General features: G+C 39.3%; 1 protein-coding gene across 3 annotated transcripts in view; it reads left to right on the forward strand.

The window, feature by feature from the left end:
- baz1b (bromodomain adjacent to zinc finger domain, 1B) overlaps window positions 1-22216 on the forward strand; it is a 95139-nt gene that overhangs the window by 31405 nt on the left and 41518 nt on the right. For 2 of the 3 annotated variants that reach the window (XM_043718704.1, XM_043718706.1), the window contains 4 exons: window positions 8582-10524; window positions 12885-13012; window positions 17151-17268; window positions 18236-18334. In XM_043718704.1, the coding sequence (XP_043574639.1) occupies window positions 8582-10524; window positions 12885-13012; window positions 17151-17268; window positions 18236-18334 (2288 nt within the window). Of the gene's footprint in view, window positions 1-2187; window positions 2281-8581; window positions 10525-12884; window positions 13013-17150; window positions 17269-18235; window positions 18335-22216 lie in introns of those variants that run through there. The other variant, XM_043718707.1, reaches the window with a different exon arrangement.

A 22216-nucleotide genomic window follows, 5' to 3' on the forward strand; every position in this document is an offset into this window, starting at 1 on the left:
TGGGTCCAGGTCGATGTGTTTGTTGATAGAGTCTGTGGATGAGTGCCATGCCTCTATGAACTCCCTGCTGTTCTCTGTTTGGCTTGTCCTATAATAGTAGTGTTGTCCCAGTCGAATTCATGTTGCTTGTCATCTGCGTGTGTGGCTACTAAGGATAGCTGGTCATGTTGTTTCGTGGCTAGTTGGTGTTCATGGATGCGGATGACACGACCAGCTATCCTTAGTAGCCACACACTCAGATGACAAGCAACATGAGTTCGACTGGGACAACACTACTATTATAGGACAAGCCAAACAGAGAACAGCCAGGGAATTCCTACAGGCATGGCATTCATCCACAGATTCAATCAATAAGCACATCGACCTGGACCCAATATACCGGCCACTGCAGTGGACAGCTGGAACTGACAACCGGAAGCGGCAGGTACAAATCACTATAAATGCCGGAGGAGACATCACAGAAGCGCTTCACAGGAGGCTCCCAAGCACTGATGATGTCACCTAGACAGGGGACGAAACGTCTGCAACACAAGTTTCCAGCTCGGCGAACAGAACCACAACATTGTGCATGAATTGCAAAAGATTAGCATTTAGGTACTGCAGGTAATTGGGAAAGCGAACAGAATGTCGTGATTTATTGCAAAGGGAAGGTAGCGAGGTTTGCTTCAGTTATACAGGGCACTGGTGAGACTACATCTGAATTACTGTGCACAGCAATGGTTACTTTATTTAAGGAAAGATGTCATAGAGTCATACAGCATGGAAACAGGCCCTTTGCCCCAACTCATCCATGCCGACGAGCTTTCTTAAACTGAACTAGTCCCATCTGCCTGCGTTTGGTCCAAATCCTTCTGAACCTTTCCTATTCATCAACCTGTCCAAGTGCCTTTTAAATGTTGTAACTGTACCTGCCTCTACCTCTTCCTCTGGCAGCTTGTTCCATACACATACCACTCTGCGTGAAATGTTACCCCTCAGTTCCCTTTTAGTTTTTTTTTCCCTGTCACCTTAATCTTATGCTGTTTAGTTTTGGACTCCTCCACCCTGGGGAAAACAGCTTGGCTATTCACCCTATGATTTTATAAACTTCTATGAGGTCACCCCACAGCCTCCTATGCTCAAGAGAAAAAAAGTCCCAGCCTATCCAGCCTCTCCTCCTAATTCAAACCTTCCAGTCTCAGTAAAAAAGCTTGTAAATCTTTTTGCAATCTTTCCTGTTTAATAACAACATTCCTATTGCAGAGTGACCTGAATTCTATACTGTACTCCAAATGTGGCCTTACTAATGCCTTGTTTGGCTGTAACATGACATAACACCTGCACTCCGTGCTCTGACAAGCATGCCAAGTGCCTTCTTCACCACCCTGTCTGCCTGTGACACCATTTTCAAGGAACTATGTACCTGCAGCCCCAGGTCTCTGTTCAATAGCACTCCCCAAGGCCTTACTATTAGCTATGTAAGTCCTGTCCTGGTTTGTCGTACCAAAATGCAACACCCTGCATTTATCTGCATTAAAGTCCATTTGCCATTCCTTGTCCTAAGCAGATCAGAGGTTTGTTAAACTAATATATGGTAGGGCAAGATAGATGTTATCTTATTAAAAAAAGCTGGACAGATCAGGTTTTTACCCACTTGAGAGAATCTAGAACTGGGATCACAATTTTTAAAATCAGGGGCCATATGTTTAAATCCGAAATGAGGTAAATTTTTTCTCTGTCAGTCATTAGTCTTTGGAACTCTCTTCCTGAAAAGGTGGAGTAAGCAGTGCCCTTGAGTATTTTTAAGGCTGAGATAAATAGATTCTTGTTAGGTAAGAGTATGAAAAGGTCACCAGGAATAGGTGGGAATGTAGATTTAGGTTATGATCAGATCAACCATGATCTTGTTGAATGGTAGGGCAGACTTAAGGGGCTGAATTGTCTACTCTTAATCCTACTGTGTGTATTTGTATATATGGAAGGCATATAAAATTATATAATATGATAGAATATCAGTGTGAGGGGAAATTATGTACATTTATTTTTCTAAAAAGGCTTACCTTATACATTTGCATTTCTGAGAAAGATTCTGATATTCCAACATACCCGAAATAGTTCTCTGTGCAAGCAATGACGTTATCAGTCTGTGATGACATCATTATCATCTGATTGTGGCCAGGACTGTATAACGGACTCCCACACACACATCCTTCCTCCAGTTGCTATCCTGTCAACAAATTCATGGAGTATCCTAGCTTTTCTCCTGTAAACCAATTTCTGACTGTCATAAAGAAAGTGGGGGTAAGGATTTTAAACAAGAGATTTTAATGGAGCATGTCAAAATTATAAGAGATTGGAGTATATGTGCTTAGCTGAGAACAGTCAAGAGTTAATTGAGGCTGGAGATTCTGCTGCTGAAGAGATGTTTGAGAGTGCGTGTTTCTCTACTTAAATGAGGAGAATATTTTGGCCTTGGCTTTGTAGTAGCAATAAAATGTGGCGTCTTTAGTCTGTGGGAGAACTGTGCTTTCTAGTGGCGTATGTTGTAGCTGCTTGTTTTTCATATAAATCCCAATGTCTGAATTTAGATCACTTGATATTTTAATCTTGTAGAAATGAGTCTTATGAGCAGGGGAGAATATCATGGTTCTGATTTTCTCTGCAGATCAAATGTTCTGTGTGAGAGGACTGCATTTATTTATTGGTTACCTACATCCCACCCACACTTTCTTTTACTCATAGATGGTTGTCATTTTAAGTGAAAATTTATAATTCTTGACTTTTGATTCAACTTCTATTCACAAAGCTTTTTTTGGCCAAGCTTTCGCTTGGCCCTCAACAAATTGTCGTCCAGATAGCTGTTCACATGTGACCAGAGGCAGTGGATTTCAGACAGTTACTGTAACATAAACAACATTTTAGACAAACTTCACATAACTCTATATCAGATCTTGCATGATGTTATTAGGAGTGAGTGAAATTCATTTCGATGAGCAATTGTGAACAATGACCAAAACCATTACCAGCCTTATACATAATTACATAATATAATACATGCAACTTAATCTTGAAATATTTTTAATTAGCCTGTTCTGATATGTTATGACACTCCTCTGTGGCACATGGGACTTCAACCCAGACCTTCTGGCATTGGGGTAGGGACATTACCACTGCAGTACAAGACCACTCCTCTTAATTTGGATGCTCACTGATCTACTGATAAAACTTCAAAATATGATTGGTGATCAAATATTCATGTGCATATGTTCTGACAGTGTGGATTAATATGTTTATTCATCAGGAGCAACTAATTCTGTGCTTGTGGACCATGTCTGATATTGCTAATGGAACTTTGTTAATCTGAATACAAATGTGTCTTTGGCTGGAAAATTGGCTTTTAAAAGTGACTGAGTCATTGTAAATCAGTTTTCAGGAAGAGGAATTGCTCCTTGAATCAATTCCGTGCATGTTGAAGGGAACTCAGAAAGGCAGGAAGTAAACAGCTAAAGTATTTACAAAGCAATAAAATGCAGTTTAAAAGGAAACAAGTAATTAGGAAGGCAAATGGAATGTTGGCATTTGTTTCAAAGACAATGGAGTACAGAAATAGGGAGGTCTTGCTAAACTATACAAGGTACTTATCAGACCACATCCTAAAACGCTGTGAACCATTTTGGTTCCATTATCTAAGGAACATTCTACTGGCCTTGGAGACAGCGCAGAGAAGATTCACTAGGTAGATTCTGGATGTGGAGAGACTGTTTTATAAGAGGAGGTTAAGTAGGTTGGGTTTGTATTCAGAACAATGAGAAGCGACTTTACTGAAACAAATTATTCCGGCGGGGGGGAGACACTTGACAGAGCAGGTATGAAGAGGTTGCTTTCCCATGTGGGAGAGCCTACTCCAGAGGGCATAATCTCGAAACAAGAGGTTCCCCATTTAAGATAGAGATGAGGGGGATTTTTCTTCCAGTGTAGTGAATCTGTGGAATTCTTTTCCAAAGAGGGTTATCAAGTCTGGATCACTAATTATGTTCAAGGCTGAAGTAGAGAGATTTCTAATCATTAAGGGAATTGAAGTTTATGGAGTTGGGGCTGATCAATGATTTAATAATCCTCAAATCCAGCAATGGTATCACTGAATGACAGCAGAATTGATGGACTGACTGGGACTTCTGTTTCCGTGTCTTATGGTTTTATAGTGAAAAAAAATAATGGGGTGGTACTGGATGGAGCAGAAAGCATGACATTTATTTAGAATCATGTTTAAGCAAAATATTTTCACAGATCATCTGTCTAAATGGCTTTTCGTTGCACCCTTCTTTCTCATTAATAAGCCTCATCTTGATGTTGAACAGTTGTAATGCTAGTGATTTGAAAATGCCAAAAAGATGATTTCTCTTCTTGCACTTACTGGCAGTCTAATAGTTAAATTATCTGTTCGTATTGCTAGACAGTTCAGTCTCCATAGTGACTGCTTAGTCACTGCCAGCATTCTTGTTTACTGAGCCTTGGCCTTAAGTTTCTTTGTTTATTGCTATTTCTTAATAAATTTATTAAGAGTATTTAGCTTTTTTTGAATTGCAAAATTAAGTTGGGGTCAGTGATTTGATTTTAAAGATTTCAACATTGTTCTATAAATCTACAAAAGTATTCCTCTACAAGCACCTGCCTGTCCCCTGATATTTGGTAATAATAGCAAAAGATTACATTTTGAGATGCCTTTTAATACAAAAGAAAATGCTTTAAGTGTTTGATAAAGAGGGGGAAAGTACCACTAAGACAAAGGGGCGACAGCAAGTTGGTAGTTTTTAAAGAAGGGACTGCAAATCTTTCAGGAGAAGAGGGAGAGATGATGGAGCTTGTAAAGAGAAGTATCTGCCATCGGGGAAAGGAATAAGGAAGTTCTATTGGCAATGTAGACTTTGCAAAAGAGGAGTGTGAACGTTGAAGTGTTTACTGTTAGGAACCCAATGCTCAAAGTTCATGTTTGAGGTCTTGGGGAACTAGGAGACTAATTTACTCTATAAAGATATGGACTGGGTCTGTGATTTGCAGCAGAATATGATCTTCCGTTTGAGATAATGATGAGGAGAAATTTCTTCTTGGAGGGTCTTTAATCTGTTATTCTATACCACAGACTTCTGTGAAAGTAAGGTCAATGAATTTTTAAGCCTTTGTTAAGTTCTTGAATGATCAGGGAATCAAAGAGTAGACAGTTGAGATCAGTTCAACCATAAACTAATCTAATAGCGCAGTGGCAAGGGATGAAATGTTATGTATACTTCTATGAATTGGAGAGCTTTAAATGAGTTGAAGTTTTGAAATTTCATTTATCTGTAATGACTTCAATTGGAGTGGTTCGGTTTAGCCAAATACAACCAATTAAAGGGAATCTGTGACAAGTCTTGTACATGTACATTTTGTGCAAAGGTGACTACTAACTGAAGACAATTGTGGGTTATACAAAACCAGTTAGATAAAAGTTTGATTGCTGTTAACCTGTCTACATAATGGTGAAATGTAGTCACCTCGCACTTGGTAAAACTGAGCCATATGTCTTTGCATCCTATGGCAACATCACCTATATAGTTCAGGAAGAAGTGGATGAGGCAAGTAGTTATTCACAAAGGTACAATGGCTGAAGAATAGGTGGCTAAGATTATGATCAGTAGATAGTCATTCAGTATGCTTGTAGACCAGACATATTTCACCATGATGGCGAAGTCAACTGTGTCACCAACTGCAGTCAGATCATGAAGGAATACCATTGTGCTCACAGCCTCAAAGGATGTCATTTGTGATTGGTTAATGTTATTTTCAATTTTCAAAGGAAAGACTGCAACAGTTGCGGGAAAAGTGGGCATTGACGTGGAGATTTTTGAGAGTAATGCAACTTTCAAGATTAATGAATATACAATTTTGATTTATATGTTATGAAAATTTGAATTTAGCAATTAAAATTTTAAAATGCAAGTTTAATAAAAACTGCTGGTTTGAGAAGCTAGTAAATAAATCTACAGTAATTGTATTCCAAGGGTCTACTTAAGGTTAAGAGTTGGAAGTGGGAAAACACTGACTAAAGGATGACTTCTCTCTGAAGTTCTTGGTAATGAAATGTCTGCACTTGCCTCAGAGGGAGTTAAATTAATAATATTGCTTTTCCAGACAAAAGCAGAGGTTTGAGAATTGCAGATATCCAACTTAAATATCTATCAGGGACATCCAGCTGTGCCATGATTTGTGGGGATAGGGTATCTGTAAATTTGTAAGGGTCTTCTTGTGGCATAATGGTAGTGTCCTTATCCCTGAACCGGGTAGGCCTGGGTTCAAGTCCCACCTGCTCCACAGGTTTGTAGTAACATCTCTGAAAAGGTTGATTAGGAAAGTAGATTATTTATCGATTTTGCAGCCTGCTTATGGTGCAGTGGTTATGTCCCTATCTCTGGACTGGGAGGCCCATATTCAAGTGCACCTGCTTCAGGGGTGTGTAATAATACTGAACAGGTTGGTTAGAAAAATATGTTAAATATAAAAACATATAGAAGAGGACTGTTGTTTTTCAGTGGTTGTGTCCTTACCCCCAAATTCAGAGACTTGGCTTCACATCCCACCTCCTCCAGAGCTGTATAATAACATCTGAGCAGGTTGATCAGAAAAACATGTTATCTATAGATTCAGTGCCCTTGTGGCACATTGATGGTTCCCTACCATTAGCCTAGGAAACCTGGGTTCAAGTCCCATCTGCTGCAGCAATGTATAATAATGTCTCTGAGTAAGTTGATTTGAACATATCATTATTTATACATGTCGGGTACTTGTGCGAAGTTGTTCTGTCCCTACCACAAAACCAAGAGGCCCAGGTTCAGGTTCCACCTCTCCAGACGAATTAAGGGTTTTTTCTGTTTGAACAGGGTAGGGATGGCCCAAACAACACACAATGCTGGAGACACTTGCTAGGTCTGACTGCATCTGTGGAGAGAAAAACCACATTAACATTTTTAATCCAGTATTACTGCTTCATAACTGAAAGGGGTTGGGAAATGTATTTTTGTATACTTTGCCACAGGCGGAAGAGGGGCAAAGGCACTGCAAAAAATGTGCTGAAAGAGAAAAAAAGGTGTAAAGTGGGTCAGAATTAAAGTGTGAAAGGAAGAGAATACATCCTCTACTAAAAGCCAAGTAAAGAAGACAAGGCTCTGTGTGTTGGGAGGGTGGCAAGGAGATCGCGAATGTAAGAAAAATGGAAAACCGATATCATGGGGTCAGGCTGTAAAGATGTGGAATTCAACATTTAGTCCTCAAGGCTGTAAAATGTCTAAGCAAATGAGATGTGGTTCAAGCTTGTGTGTTGTGCATTATTGGAATATTACAGCAGGCCCACAACACTAATATTAGTATGAAAGCAAGGTGGTTTATTGAAATGGCAAGCAACTGAAGGTTGTGGTCAGTCCGATGGACATTGCAGGTGTGTTCTCAAAGTAGTTCAGACTGCAGTTGGTCTTGCCACTGTAAAGGAAGGTGCATTGTGAGCAGCAATCGCAGTAGAGTAGGTTGAAGGAAGTACGAGAAAATATGCTGCTTCACATTTGGCACCTATAGACAGTGAGGAGGTGAATGGGCAAGTGTTACACCTTCAGCAATTACATGACAACGAGCCATGGGGAGTGATGAAGCATAGTGTTTGATAGTGGATGGACCAGGGTGCCACAGAGGAATGGGCCATGCAGAATGCTGCTGGGAAGGGAAGATGTGTTTGATATGGTGATGGCGCTATTTTAAAAGGTGGGTAGACAGTAGACAAAGCTATTTTCAGTTGTAACTAGCCCTAGAACGTGGAAAAGAAGTTGGTGGCTAGCAGCTAAAAGGCATTGGATTTAAATGATTAGCATGGCATGGTCTCTTGGAGAAGAATGCTTTTGGAAAGGGGTTTTGTGTAAGGGAAAATGGGAAAGGAATTAAGGTGGAAGGCCGGAGTGGCAAAAGTGCTTAAGAGAAGTTTGGCTAATTTGAAATGCAAGAAGTAACAGGCTTCAGTCTTTGTGACAAAGAAGCCCATGACTTCTCATCCTTATAACAAAAGCAGAGTACTTCAGATGCTAAAGATCTGAAATGTAAAGAGAAATTATTAGACAAACTCAGCAGGTTTAGCAGCACGTTTGGTGAGGGTAACAGAGTTAATATTTCAAGCCCAATGTGATTTTCCAGTTTCACAGAAGTGTCACTCTGGGCTTGAAGTATTAAAGTTGTTTCTCATTCACAGATCTCTTTCTCCAGCCTCTTGTCTTTATTTAGAACTATATCTGTTTATGGATAACTAAATCTGTTGACCACTGTTCTTTTTCCTTAAGCAAGCAGAGATGAGGGTCATAAAGGCAGTAATCAGGATGAAATAGAGTAAAGGTTATAAGACAATCTTGCCTTTTGGAGCTATTCCATTTCAGAGTTCATTTAAGTGATCATTGCAAATTTGTAATATTCATGATTTCAAGCATTTTTCAATATTTGTTTTAAATGAGCAATTCACAACTTATTGTTTATGCAGTGTACTGTGTAAGCTTGGCCATTGCTGAATAATAAAATATTTTTGCACTTGTTTCAGTACATGATTCATAACCCTGTTGTGAACTTGGGAAAAAGGAAAAGTGCTGTCTCACCAGAAGGTAAAGCCTCAAAAAAAGCAAAAGGTGATGGGGATCCAAATAAAGAGAAAAATAAGAAGCGGAAGAATGGAAACAAAGAGAAGGTTTCTCGGAACCCTCCTTTGAGCCCAACATTATGGGGTCATGTGCAGGTGAAAAAGGCTATGAATGGGAATGGAATGGCATACAATTCCAAAAGGTCTCCAGAACAAGAACTGGAAGAAGTAATGAAGATTGTAACACCAACCAAATTGAACACCAACTTCCACATCCCCAAAAAGGGCTCCAGTGCTGCTCGGAACTTTAAAAAGCTGCAAGCTAAGGATAAAGCGAACAACAAAAAAGAGAAATCCAAGAACAAGGCTAAGTTGCTCAACGGGCAGAAGTTAGCAGGGAATAGCAAATCTCCAAAAAAGAGTCTGAAAACTCCAAAGTTGAAGATGAAACAGATGACGCTTTTTGAGATGGCAAAATCCAACACATCAAAGACTGGAAAATCCCCGAAGGGTGTCGGAGGAACCTCAAGATCTATGTCTAAACCTCAGAAATACCTACCACCTTTAGCTTTACAATTTCTTCGATATTACAAAGAAAATAAGGGGAAGGAGGAGAAAAAAGGTGCGGTGTCTGCATTCATCACCAGGGTGGCCAAAGTGCTTTCCGCTGAAGAACGTGCTCGTCTACCAGAGGAAGTTGGTGATCTTGTTCAGAAACGTTATGAGATTTTGGAGCACAAAAGGAAGTGGGCAATGATGACACTAGAAGAAAGAGCAGATTATCACAAAAAAAAGCGTGAAGAGCTAAAGAAAAAATTAAAGGAAAAGGCCAAAGAACGGCGGGAGAAGGAGATGCAGTTAAAACTGGAAAAACAGAAGAGATTTGAAGATCAAACTCTTACGGGAAAGAGCTTACCTGCACTAAAGCTGGTTGATACTCCTGAAGGGCTCCCAAACACACTTTTTGGTGATGTTGCTATGGTGGTAGAGTTTCTCAGTTGTTATGCTGGTCTGCTGATGCCAGATGACCAGTATCCAATCACTGCAATCTCCTTGATGGAAGCACTGACCTCTGAAAAGAGAGGTTTCCTCTATTTGAACAGAGTTCTGTTGATCCTCCTTCAAACTTTGCTGCAAGATGAAATTGCAGAAGACTACAGAGAATTGGGGATGAAACTTTCTGAAATTCCTCTCACCTTGCACTCTGCTTCAGAGCTTGTTCGGCTTTGCATGCGCAAATCAGATGTGCAAAATGAAAGTGAAGCATCGGAAATGAATGAAGATGGCAAGGATTCTATGGGATTTGAAGACAATGAAGTTGCAGATGAATTCCTAGATAAGTTGGAAACTTCTGAGTTTTTTGAACTGACCCCAGAAGAGAAAGTAAAGATTCTAACAGCGCTCTGTCATCGGATTCTAATGACTTACTCAGTTCAGGATCACATGGAGGACTCGCAGCATAAATCTGCAGAGCTATGGAAGGAGAGACTAGCCATGCAAAAAGAAGAAAATGATCGGAAGAAGGCAGAAAAACAAAAGAAAAAAGAAATGGAGGCAAAAAAGAAAGAGCCAGAAAATAACAAAATGGGTGACAAGAAAAAGTCAGAGAAGAAGGAATTTGATAAGAAGCTAGAAGTGGACAAAGGTGGAAATGATTTGTTAACTGATGTCAATGGTAGTGAAGACCTCATTAGTGCAATTAAAAGCAGACGATTGATGGCATTGCAGGCTAAAAAAGAAAAGGAAGAGAGAGAAAAGCAAGAAAAAGAAAGAATGGAGAAAGAGGTGGAAGTAGAAAAGATTCGTAAGCACAAAGCAGCAGCTGAGAAGGCCTTTCAGGAGGGAATTGCAAAAGCCAAACTTGTCTTGCATCGATCACCATTGGGCACAGATCGTAACCACAACAGGTATGTGTAGTTTGTCCTTTCAAAAAATACTTGTGTTTTGCCTTTTTCCTTTTGGCTTCAGTAAAGATCTCACCCAATTCGAAGGTGAAAAATAGTTGGCTTTTTAGGTTTCTTTATATATTAAGATAACCACAAGGAGGAACACAACAGAAACCCTTTCTATTTAACTTTTCATTGAATTCATGAGCAGTCATGAACATAGATTCATACTCCTATTATATTGCCATCTAATTGAAAAAGAATCGCTATTGTACTACTCTACAATTGAAATTTCTCAATACTCAAGTTGACATGAATTGAACAGTTGGTTTCCCAACCATGTGATCCAAAGCATAAGAGGAAATTCAGTTCTTCAACCTCAAACATCCTTGCATTGAGCAGCTTGCCTGAACTTGACAGTATGTTGATTTCAATCAATAGGTGGGAGCACAAACTCAAGTTGCAGTAAGCTGTTACTGGTGAATTGAAGGAATGGCCCCAGTTGATTTGGTAAATTGATGCAGTGGTAGGAAGTCTGGTACAGAGTAGCACTCCTGGACACATAAATAAAAAAAATTTTGAATACTTTCTATATTCTGTTCTTTGTTTCTCTTGCTGCTGTATTGCCCTGTGCAAAATCGCAATACCTTCTCTGCTCATGCCCGTGATTAAAATTACAGTTAGGCCTCGTATAAAGAAAGGTGGCTGTGGTTGTTAATCATCTCAGTCCCGGGATGTATTTGCAAGGGTTCCTCAAGGTAGTGCTCCAGGTCCAACCAGAATCAGCTGCTTCATCAATAAGGAGACAGTGAGGTCTGCAGATGCTGGAGATCAGAGTTGAGAGTGTGTTGCTGGAAATTCACAGCAGATCAGGCATCAAGATGAAGGACTCCAGCCCGAAATGTCGATTTTCCTGCTCCTTGGATGTTGCCTGACCTGTGCTTTTCCAGTAACACGCTCTCGATTACTTCATCAATACCCTTGCCGACACCGTAAGGTCAGAAGTGGGAATGCTTGTTGGTAATTTGCACCATTTTTAATATCGTTTGTGGCTCCTCAGATATTGAAGTGGCTCACGTCCACCCGTAGCGAAACTTGTGCTAAAAAGTGGCAAGTAACATTCATACCACAGCATTGCCAGTCAATAATCATCTCCATTCAGAGAGAATCTGAACATTTACCCAGAGCATTCAATTACATCACTATGGATGAATTCTACATCATCAACATTCTGAGCATTACTATTGATCAGAAACTCAACTGAACCAGCTTTATAAATAAAACAAAGAGCTATGGAAACTGGAGATCTGAAACAGTTGGATTGTTGGATAAACTCAGCAAGTCTGGCAGCAACTGCAGCTATTTGTTAACTCTGCTTTCTTCCCACAGATCTGCCAGCTTTGCTGAGTTTCTCCAGCAATTTCTATTCTTGTTTCAGCTTTATAATTGCTGGAGTTACAAGAGTAGGTCGGAGACTAGGAAATCTGAGGTGAGTAGCTTGCCTCCTTTCTTGCCAATGCTTGTCCAATATCTGCAAGGCCCAAGTCAGGAATGTGATGGAATACTTTGCTTGCCTGGATTAGTGTAGCTTCAACAATATTCTGGAATCTTGACATCATTCTGAGTAAAGCAGCACACTTAGTTGGCACCAAATAACCACTTTCAATATTTTACTACCTTTGCCACTAATACATGATGTTAGCAGTTTGTACTATCTTCAAGTTGCATTGCACTCCTTTGTCAGCACCTTTACAATCAACAGCCTCTACCACATAGAGAGCAGGACAGAAAATGCCTGGGAAGGCCACCATGTACAGTTTCCCTCCATGATCGCCACAACCCTGACTTGGAACTATGTTGCTGTTCCTTCACTATTGCTAGGCTGTAATCCTGGAATTCCCTAAAGGCTCTATAGTGTACGTAGACTACGTGGACTACAGTAATCAGGAAAACAGCTTATCACCATCTTCTCAAGAGCAATGTAAGCTGCCCCAGTCAGCGAAGCCCACATACTGGGAATGAAAAATAGACCCCGATGATCTGTTCAGAATCTTTAGTTTTAATTGGAAATGTACTGCGCAGGAGTTTGTTGTTGTTGCTTTGCACTTTGAAATTGGGAGTACCGTTTGTGGAAAGTAACTAAGTTTATCATGAGCTGGATGAAGTTGAGGAGTAAAAGAATGTTAAAATTTTAGTATTTAATTGCAAAAGCAAATCATGTTGTGCAATGGCTTTTAGATGTTGTGAACTTGCTTGAAAAATATTAATTACTTCAGGCTGATGTTTTGCTATAATGGAAATGTGTTAAAACAAATGTTGGATTTTGGTCCTGCATGGGTTTGTCTTCATCTAAACAGACTTGTGCTTCACCTTTTCTGTAGATACTGGCTGTTTTCGGATCTGGTGCCTGGTCTGTATGTAGAGAAAGGTTGGGTGCATGACAGCATTGACTACAGCTTTACCATTCCTGAAGAATACACTCAACATGAAGAAGACCAGGATTCCAAAAGTAAAACTGCAATCTTTATTTTCTTTCTTTACCTCCGAACAGAGCTACTTGTACTCATTCTATATACATAATAATAACTGAAAAAATTTATGGCAAAGGACAATGCCCTGTACCCTGAGTTTTCTGTAGTACATCAGTGACTGTGTTTTCAAATGTACTTCATTAGCTATGAAGTGCTTTGTTTTGTTTAATGTTGTGATAAGTGCTGTATGAATGCCAGTCTTTCTTAACTCAAAATCAAGAAACCATTGTTCTTAAAATGATTTAGAATATCAGTTGTCCTCCTGGTCTAAGTATTATACTCAGCAATACGGACTAAAAGACCATGCTAAAATTAGCCTCAACATCAGGCAAGAAATAAAATTAGCTACGTTTATCCTGCTCCTGATTACTTTCCTGTGATCTAAGTTTGAAAGTGTTGGTTTGGGTGTCAGTTGAGCATGGGATTATACTTTTGCAAATGGAGTTTACAGGCAAGAAACTGGCGATATTGGTATTTGCGGTTCTTTGTCATCTGTCGTCTAGGGGATACAATCACTGGCTCGGTACTGGTAGGCATTTATTTCTATCTAGGTCTGTCTATGATTTTACATCAGCTAGGAGAAAGTGAGGACTGCAGATGTTGGAGATCTTAATCGAAAAGTGTACCTTTGGAAAATTGCAGCAGGTCAGGCCTGGTCCTTGGATGCTGCCTGACCTGCCCTGCATTTACAGAGCCAAACGTTTCAATATGGTTTTACGTGGTGAAGCCAGTATCAATAAGAAAATAGACACATTCTGGTCTATCTCCTTCATGTCATAATTTGTTTCCTTGATTTTAAATAACTTCTAAAGAGATTTTTTTAAACTCTTAATTTTAAAGATTGATATTTGTGTTATTAATATATTACTAATAACTATCCCCGAAATAATTGGCCCGCCAGTAACGCACACATCCATCAAATGAATGAAAAAAATGGATAAGAACTTCTTTAAATATGAAAAAGAGACAGGCCAAAGTGAACATAGACCTCTTAGAGAATGATACTAGGGAAATAATGGGGAACCAGGAAATGGCAGCGATGTTGATTAAGTGTTTTATGTCTGTCTTTCATTGTTGATGACATTAATACCATTCTGAAAACAATAAATAATCGGAGGGTTAAAGTGTAAGGTGGAAGAACGAATAAATACACTATCAAAAGACCAAAAGTACTGGGGAAACTAACGGGGCTCAAAATATGTTGTATCTGATGGATTACAGCCTATGTTATTAGAAGAAGTGGCTACAGAGATATTGGATGCACTGATAGTAGTCTTCCAATAATCCTTCAGTTATGGAAAAGTCCCAGCGATAATTGGAAAATAAAGATGTAGTGCCTTTATTCAAAAAGGGAAGGAGACAAAAAATATATAACTATAAGCCAGTTGGGTTAACATCTATTACTAGGAAAATGTTAAAGCTTATCGTAATAGCAGAGCACTGAGAAATGCATAATCGAATCAAAGAGTCATCCTGACTTCATGAAGGGGAAATCATGCCTGACAAATGTATTAGAATTCTTTGAGTCGATAATAAGCAGGATAACTAAAAGAGAATCGGTTGACACAATATATTTGGATTTCCAAAAGGTATTCAATAAGATACTTTATAAAATTGGAGCTCATGATTTTGAGAGTAGTATATTAGCATGGATAGAGGATTGAGTAACAAATAGAAGACAGAAATTTGGGATGGGGGATGCATTTTCAAAATCCAGCCTGAAGCTATTGAAATGTCATACAGATCAGTGTTGGGGGCTACAATTATTTAGATATATTAATGACTTGAATGAGTAACGTGACTACATAATGGCCAAGATTAAGGATGATACACAAGTAAAATGAGAAGTAAAGTAGTAGGGATGACAGTGTCTGCTGAAGGATATGGTCAGATTAGGTGAATGGGCAAAACTTAACTGATGGAATATAATGTGCGAATATATGAGGTCATGCACTTTGGCAGAAAGAATAGAAAGGCTGAATATTATTTAAATGGAGAAAGACTGCAGAAGGCTACAACACAAACCAAAAAGCTAGCATAATCAGGTTTAATAGGTAATATGGAAGGCAAATTGACTGTTGGCCCTTACTTCAAAGGAAATAGAGTATTAAAATAGAGGTCCTGCTAAAATTGTAAAGGCACTAATCAGACAATACCTGGAATACTGTGAATAATTTTGGGCCCCTCATCTAAAGAAAGATATACTTGCATTTGAAGCAGTCAGAGAAGGTTTGCTGGGACAATTTGTGGTGTGGGGAGATTTTCTTAAAAGGAGAGGTTGAATAGGTTGGATTTGTACTCACTAAAGTTTCGAAGATTTAAAACATTATTGAAGCATACAAGATTCAAATAGGTCTTGACAGAGTTGATGTGGAGAGGTTGTTTTCCTTTGTGGGAGAGTCTAGGACCAGAAGACATCACCTCAGAGTAAGGGGCTGCCCATTTAGGACACAGATGAGAAATTTGTTTTTGAGGGTAATGAATGTTTGGAATTGTTTACAACAGAGTGTCATAGCAAATGATAAGTTTATTCAAGGTTGAAATAAACAGATTTTTATTCAATAATGGAATCAAGGGACATGGAGATATATATCATGAGAGTGGAGTTGAGGATTATCAGATCAGTCATGATCTCTGAATAGCAGAGCAGACTCAAAGAACCAAATTCCCTTCTACGTTTCCAGCTCTTGTGTGTCTTAAGACAAAACATCCCTCCCTGAAATATGAAGATGCAAGGGTCTGATGAGAGTGTCAGTCTTTGTAATATTGCATTATTGGAGAAATTAATAGGACTGACAGTTCCCAAATACTTGGGGCACAATGGCTTTCACATTATGCATCAAAGAAATGGCTCTAGAGATAGTGGAAGCATTGGCGACCACCTTTAAAAAAAATGTTAACTCTATAGCAATGCCTCTAGATTGGAAAATTACAAATATAATCCCACTGTTAAAGAAAACAGCATTCATGTCTGGCAAATCTGATCAGAGTTTTTTTTGTGAAGATGTTTCTGGTAGTTCAATGTGAGAGAACCTGGATATGGTACACTTGGTGATTCTGAAGGCTGTTGATAAAATCCCAAACAGAAGCTCAGTAAGCAAATTAAAGCAAATAAGATCAGGTATAATATACTTGTATCGTAGTTGGAGGATTGGTTAACAGGAAGGAAGCAGAGTTGAGAAATAAATGGGTTATTCTCACATGGACAGACTGTGACCAGTATAGCGCTGCATAGATCAATCTTGGGCCACATCTTTTCCCCATCAATATCAATGGTTTGGATTTGGGGGTCAGTTGTAACATCTGCAAGTTTGCAGATGATTTAAATCTTGGTTGGAATGTGAGTTGTGAAGTGGTTGCAGAAAGGTTTCAAGGAACTTAGACAGGCTGAGATGGAAACAGCCAGATGGAATATAATCTGGTTAAGTGTGAGGTTATTCACTTTGGTCAAAGGAATAAAAATGCAGAATATTTATTAAATGGAGAGAGACTGGAAAATGTTATTGTTCAAAGAGACCTGAGTGTTTTTGTTCATAATTTGCTGAGAGCCAGTACGCAAGTGCAGCAGACAATTCGTAATATGTTCGTCTTCATCATGAGGATTTGTACATTGGAACAAATATGTCTTCCTTCACTTATACAGAACACTAGTGAGACTGCACCTGGAGTATTGTTTGCAATTTTCATCTCTATTCAAATCCCATATAATGGTTGGAGTTAGAAATCCTCTGCTATTTGTATCATGTCAATCTAATTCCTGGTTTGATACTGATTGGTTATCTTGTTTGAAAGGCTAAAGATGGCTAACTTGTGAAATTAAAATCAGTGTTGATGAAATTGGGAAAGCTTTTCTCTGCATCAGACATGATGCAACTGGAATGAGAAACTTCTGTTTTCCTGTGTTGTTGATCCTGATGAGTAACAACAACATGATCAAGGTTTTTGAAAGTTCCCTTGTGGAAAAGAAGCTGTGACTGCATCAGTTTATGATTGGTAGAAAGTGTATGTTTCTGTTTGCCTGTTTAATTGTATTTGGATAATTATGTTAAGAATGCTGATACTTGATCTCTTCATAACTTGATTTAAACTGATTTTGTTATATCCGGAAATTAATAGGTAATGATGATGACAGCATTGCTGAGAGCAGCTTAAATGACAGTGGCCACCAGGGGTCCTCCCATACTGCAGACATTTGCATTGAAACCACTGTACCAAAACAAGGGCAGAATCTATGGTATGTCCTCCTTTTACATATAACCATGTTTACTCCTAACTAATAGTAAAAGACTTTGCTGCAGTGAATAGTTTCAGAAACTACTCAAAATCTATTGGTTTTAAATACAAATACAAGCATTTTTTTTCTAACGACTGGTGTGGTATTACTGCACAAGTAATGCTCTTGCACCAAGTAAAGGGGAGTGTTCTGGGACTCTGAACAATGCAAGGGCAACAGTTGACCTAGTTACAATTGGCATAAAGATTCAGCTTGAATGTCTTCCTACTCCATATTCCAGTTACATACTCTCACCATGTCAGTTTTTATGTCCGCAGAACATTAAGTACCCTAAATTACCAACTTAAGAGCAGAGAAAATTGCAGCCGTAACATATTGGGGGAATGTTTTTACTGCACAAAATTTGAACTATGTTTCAGAACTGTTTCTGGAGTTTAAATCTTGAACTCTTGTTTCAGAATCCCATTTAAAAAAAAAAGGCCTAAGACATATTTGTGATCAGTAAAGCAAAATAATATTTCTTTACATTATATACCAGAAGGGTTTCAAGGAATATGGGCCAAATGCTGGTCAAATTGAAATGTCTGGTCGGCTCATATAAATTGGATCATATGATCTAATTTCATGCTGTATGACTCAATAAGTCAACTGTCCTATAATGAGTGGAAAGCGTTCATGAAAACATTTTGAATAAATTTGGCCTCACATTTAAGTTTAGAATGTCTTCATTGGCATTTTGTAACTTTTCATACGATTAACATCCTGCGCATTATTTGTTTAATTAAACTTGTATTCAAGGATTCTGCAACCCTAATTGGGATGATTTGTTTGACTTTTACAGGCATGTTTGTTTTTTCCTAGAGATTTGAGTATTTTAATATTTTCTGTTGAGGCATTTGTTCACTGTGAGTCAGTACTTTCTACCTCTGGAAGTATTGATTGGCAGTATTATTGATTTTATCTGCAGGTTTATGTGTGACACTCAGAAAGAACTAGATGAATTCCTGAACTGTCTTCATGTGCAAGGTGCCAGAGAGAGTGCGCTCAAAGAACGCCTTCAGAAAAAGTAAGTCTTCAAAATTCCATAGCTTGCTTTACGTTTCTCGGAAGAGCAGAATCTGCACATGTTCTTTGTAATTTCAGCATCATCAAACTTTGATCATCAAACTGAACTATCAGTGTTAACTCACTATCAAAGTCTTTTTTTTAATAGAAATATTCCTAGTGAGCAATACTGTCCACGTTATACTGGCTATATCAGCAGTACATATTGCATCCTTGACTGTAGCTATTGAAAGTTTATCCCTCCATATCTTCTCTTGAAAGCACAAACCTCATGCAAGATCATGGTTCCATGATGCCACATACCATCCAGTGCATTATCAGCATAATTGATTTTTGGTTGGTATAGTCTGTTCGTTCACGGAAAGACATTCATACCAACTGTGCGTGTTTTTTTTTAATAAGTTTCTCTATTCTAGAGCAGTTAAGGCCAATTTTAACATTCCAGTAGTCACTCAGGCCGATATTGGTAACTGGGTACAAACTCGGGATGGATGCTGGGACCTTCCTTTTCAGTATGTTAGAGGAGAAAGTGAGGTCTGCAGATGCTGGAGATCAAAGTTGAAACTTTATTGCTGGAACAGCACAGCAGGTCAGGCAGCATCCAGGGAACAGGAGATTCGACGTTTCGGGCACAGGCCCTTCTTCAGGAATGAGCAGAGAGTGTTCAGCAGGAGAAGATAAAAGGTAGGGAGGAGGGACTTGGAGGAGGGGAGTTGGAAATGTCTTCTTCTTGACCTCTCCGCCTCCACCCTACTCCGACCTATCACCCTCACCTTGACCTCTTTCCACCTATCACATTTCCAACGCCCCTCCTCCAAGTCCCTCCTCCCTACCTTTTATCTTCTCCTGCTGAACACTCTCTGCTCATTCCTGAAGAAGGGCCTGTGCCCGAAACGTCGAATCTCCTGTTCCCTGGATGCTGCCTGACCTGCTGTGCTGTTCCAGCAATAAAGTTTCAACTTTGATATCCAAATGAATCCAACAAGAACTGGACCAAGCATATGTGGTACTCATAATCTTCTTCATCCTAAGTATACGCATGATTTTACTACAACTGCTAAGTATTTCATCAGTAATATTTTCAGCAACATAACACAAAACATCGCAGATAAGAAAAACTGCAGCATATTAACATGCCAAATTTCCCCTAAAGTAAATGCATTAAAATTCCATCAAATTTGACAATATTGTTATGTATTTGGCTTTAAGGGGTTAACACGTAGGGGGTTCCATACAACAGCCAAGCAGGGTGAGATCAATAGTTGTGATGTTGAGAAGATATGCTCTTCTTCATTAGGGTAAATAAAACCACAGAAAGTAGACAAAATCAAACACAAAATATTGCTGAGGAAAGGAGTGAACAAAGACAGAAATGGGAACTATTTAAATGTAAATCTATGATTCGCTCCAGTAATAATATCTAACAATATTCAATATCTAGGATCATACCAAAAGAGTACTTTGAAGTATTAAAGGGATTTTCTGCTATCTAGTGATCTCTGAGGCATGAAGTTTCCCTTTCTTGATATGTGCAAGATCAAGACAAACACTAGGCATACAGTAACAGTGATATCACCGCAGGGAGTTGGCAGCCAATTACACTGAAGTATTCTCAAACAGCAAATCAGAAAGTAAAATGCAGTAAAATCTTCTACTCAATTAAAATTTCCACAGAGTAAATACAAATCATCAGTGATACACATGGGATTAAAGTAGCTGAAATATCATAACTTTTTTTTAAATTTGAAAAAAACATTATTGCCATAATAATGGCAAAAAAGCATCCCAGTGATATAACATTAGATTTCTATGAGTAACTATTGAGTTATTAAAATTAAATTGCATTTATATAGTAACTGTTATGGCCACAGAAAGATCCAAAATGCTTTACAGCCAATAAAGTACTTTGGAAGTACAGTCAGTGTTGACACATAGCAGGCAATTTACATGTAGCAAGCTCCCACAAAAAGAAATGCTGTACTAATTATTGAAAAAATATTGACTATGACACCTGGAACAACTTTCTCATCAGTGGTGAGGTTCTGGAACCCACGAGTTCAAAGGGTAATACAGGCAAAAACCATAATCACATTAAAACATGCGGTGGAACAGTCAATGGGTTTAGGAATCAAAATTTGGAGAGTGGGATTAGTGTGACGAGGTATTCATCGACTGGTATGGACATAATGTGCCAGACGACTACCTTCTGTGCATGAAATCTTACTGTGTTTTCTATGTATCTATAACTCTTATTAAAAATAGTGCCATTGGCTCTTCTATGTCTACATTAGAGGACAGACAGGCCTTCACTTAGTAGGCTCTCGTCAAAAAGATAGCAGCTTAAATCTTCCAACTTCCCTCACTGGATTGGAATGTGTTGCTGGAAAAGCGCAGCAGGTCAGGCAGCATCCAGGGAACAGGAGAATCGACGTTTCGGGCATAAACCCTTCTTCAGGAATGAGGAAAGTTTGTCCAGCAGGCTAAGATAAAAGGTAGGGAGGAGGGACTTGGGGGAGGGGCGTCGGAAATGTGATAGGTGGAAAGAGGTCAAGGTGAGGGTGATAGGCCAGACTGGGGTGGGGGCGGAGAGGTCGGGAAGAAGATTGCAGGTTAGGAAGGCGGTGCTGAGTTCGATGGATTTGACTGAGACAAGGTGGGAGGAGGGGAAATGAAATTTTCAGCTCTGATCTCCAGCATCTGCAGACCTCACTTTCTCCTAGCCATAGTGAAGCCACACAGTGTCTAACTCAATGACTCGTCTCTGGTAAATACGAACGTTGTTGATCTCCTCTTGTGTTGAAATCAGAAACAGACATGAAGGTGACAATTGGAAGCCACCCACCCTGCACTGAGACTGAAGCCAGCCGTCTCTGGTTTGATGTTTTCAAGAAAGACCTTTATATCTGCGATGGGAAGATTTGGGTGTCAATCTTACAAGGTAATGCAACAATATCATTAAGGTAGAGATGGATTGTTTGTAGTGCCACCCCTCAGTGAAGTTGTTAATGAATAAATAGAATACATAAAGAAAGAAAGTCACATTTGTATGAACCTCAGCAAGGCTCATTACGGTCAATGAAATTTTTTTTACTCAGCCAATGAAACAGGGCACAATAAGCTCCCACAAACAGCAATATGATAGTTGCCAAGTGACCTGCTTTTGCAATGTTGATTGGTCAGGACTCCAGGGTTAACTCCCTTACTATTCTTTAAAATTGTGCTATGGTATCTTCTCCCTCCACTTGAGAGGATAGAATCATAGAATCCCTACAGTGTGGAAACAGGCCCTTCAGCTCAACAAATCCACACCAATCTTCTGAAGATCCATTCCCCTATCCTATTATCCTATACTTACCCGTGACTAATGCACCTAACCTGAACATTATGACAATTTAGCATGACCAGTTCACGTACCCTGCATGTCTTTGGATTGTGGGAGGAAACCTGAGCACCCAGAGGAAACCCACACAGACATGGGGAGAATGTACTGTCGCCCAACGGTAGAATCAAATGCAATACCCTGGTGCTGTGAGACAGCAGTGCTAACCACTGAGCTACCATGCCAGATAGATGCGACCTTTTTTCTTAACAATTCGCCTCTGACTGCACACCCCTGCTCAGGACTACACTGGGGTATCAACCCAGATTAGAACTTTCTAAAGAGGCATTTTGCCCACAATATTGTAAATCAGCGTTCAGGGTTCAAGTAGTGAGTCACGCTAATTCAGAGTGCATCAGTGCTGAACGGTACTGTCTTCCATGTGCGTCAATGATCAGATAAAGGTCTCTGAGTGTTGAATAAATTATCCCCTCCCCACACAACACATACACACACACCCACTCTCTTTCTGTTTCACACACACACGTATACACACACACACAC

This window comes from Chiloscyllium plagiosum, chromosome 28, assembly GCF_004010195.1.
Source record: "Chiloscyllium plagiosum isolate BGI_BamShark_2017 chromosome 28, ASM401019v2, whole genome shotgun sequence".
NCBI lineage: Eukaryota > Metazoa > Chordata > Chondrichthyes > Orectolobiformes > Hemiscylliidae > Chiloscyllium > Chiloscyllium plagiosum.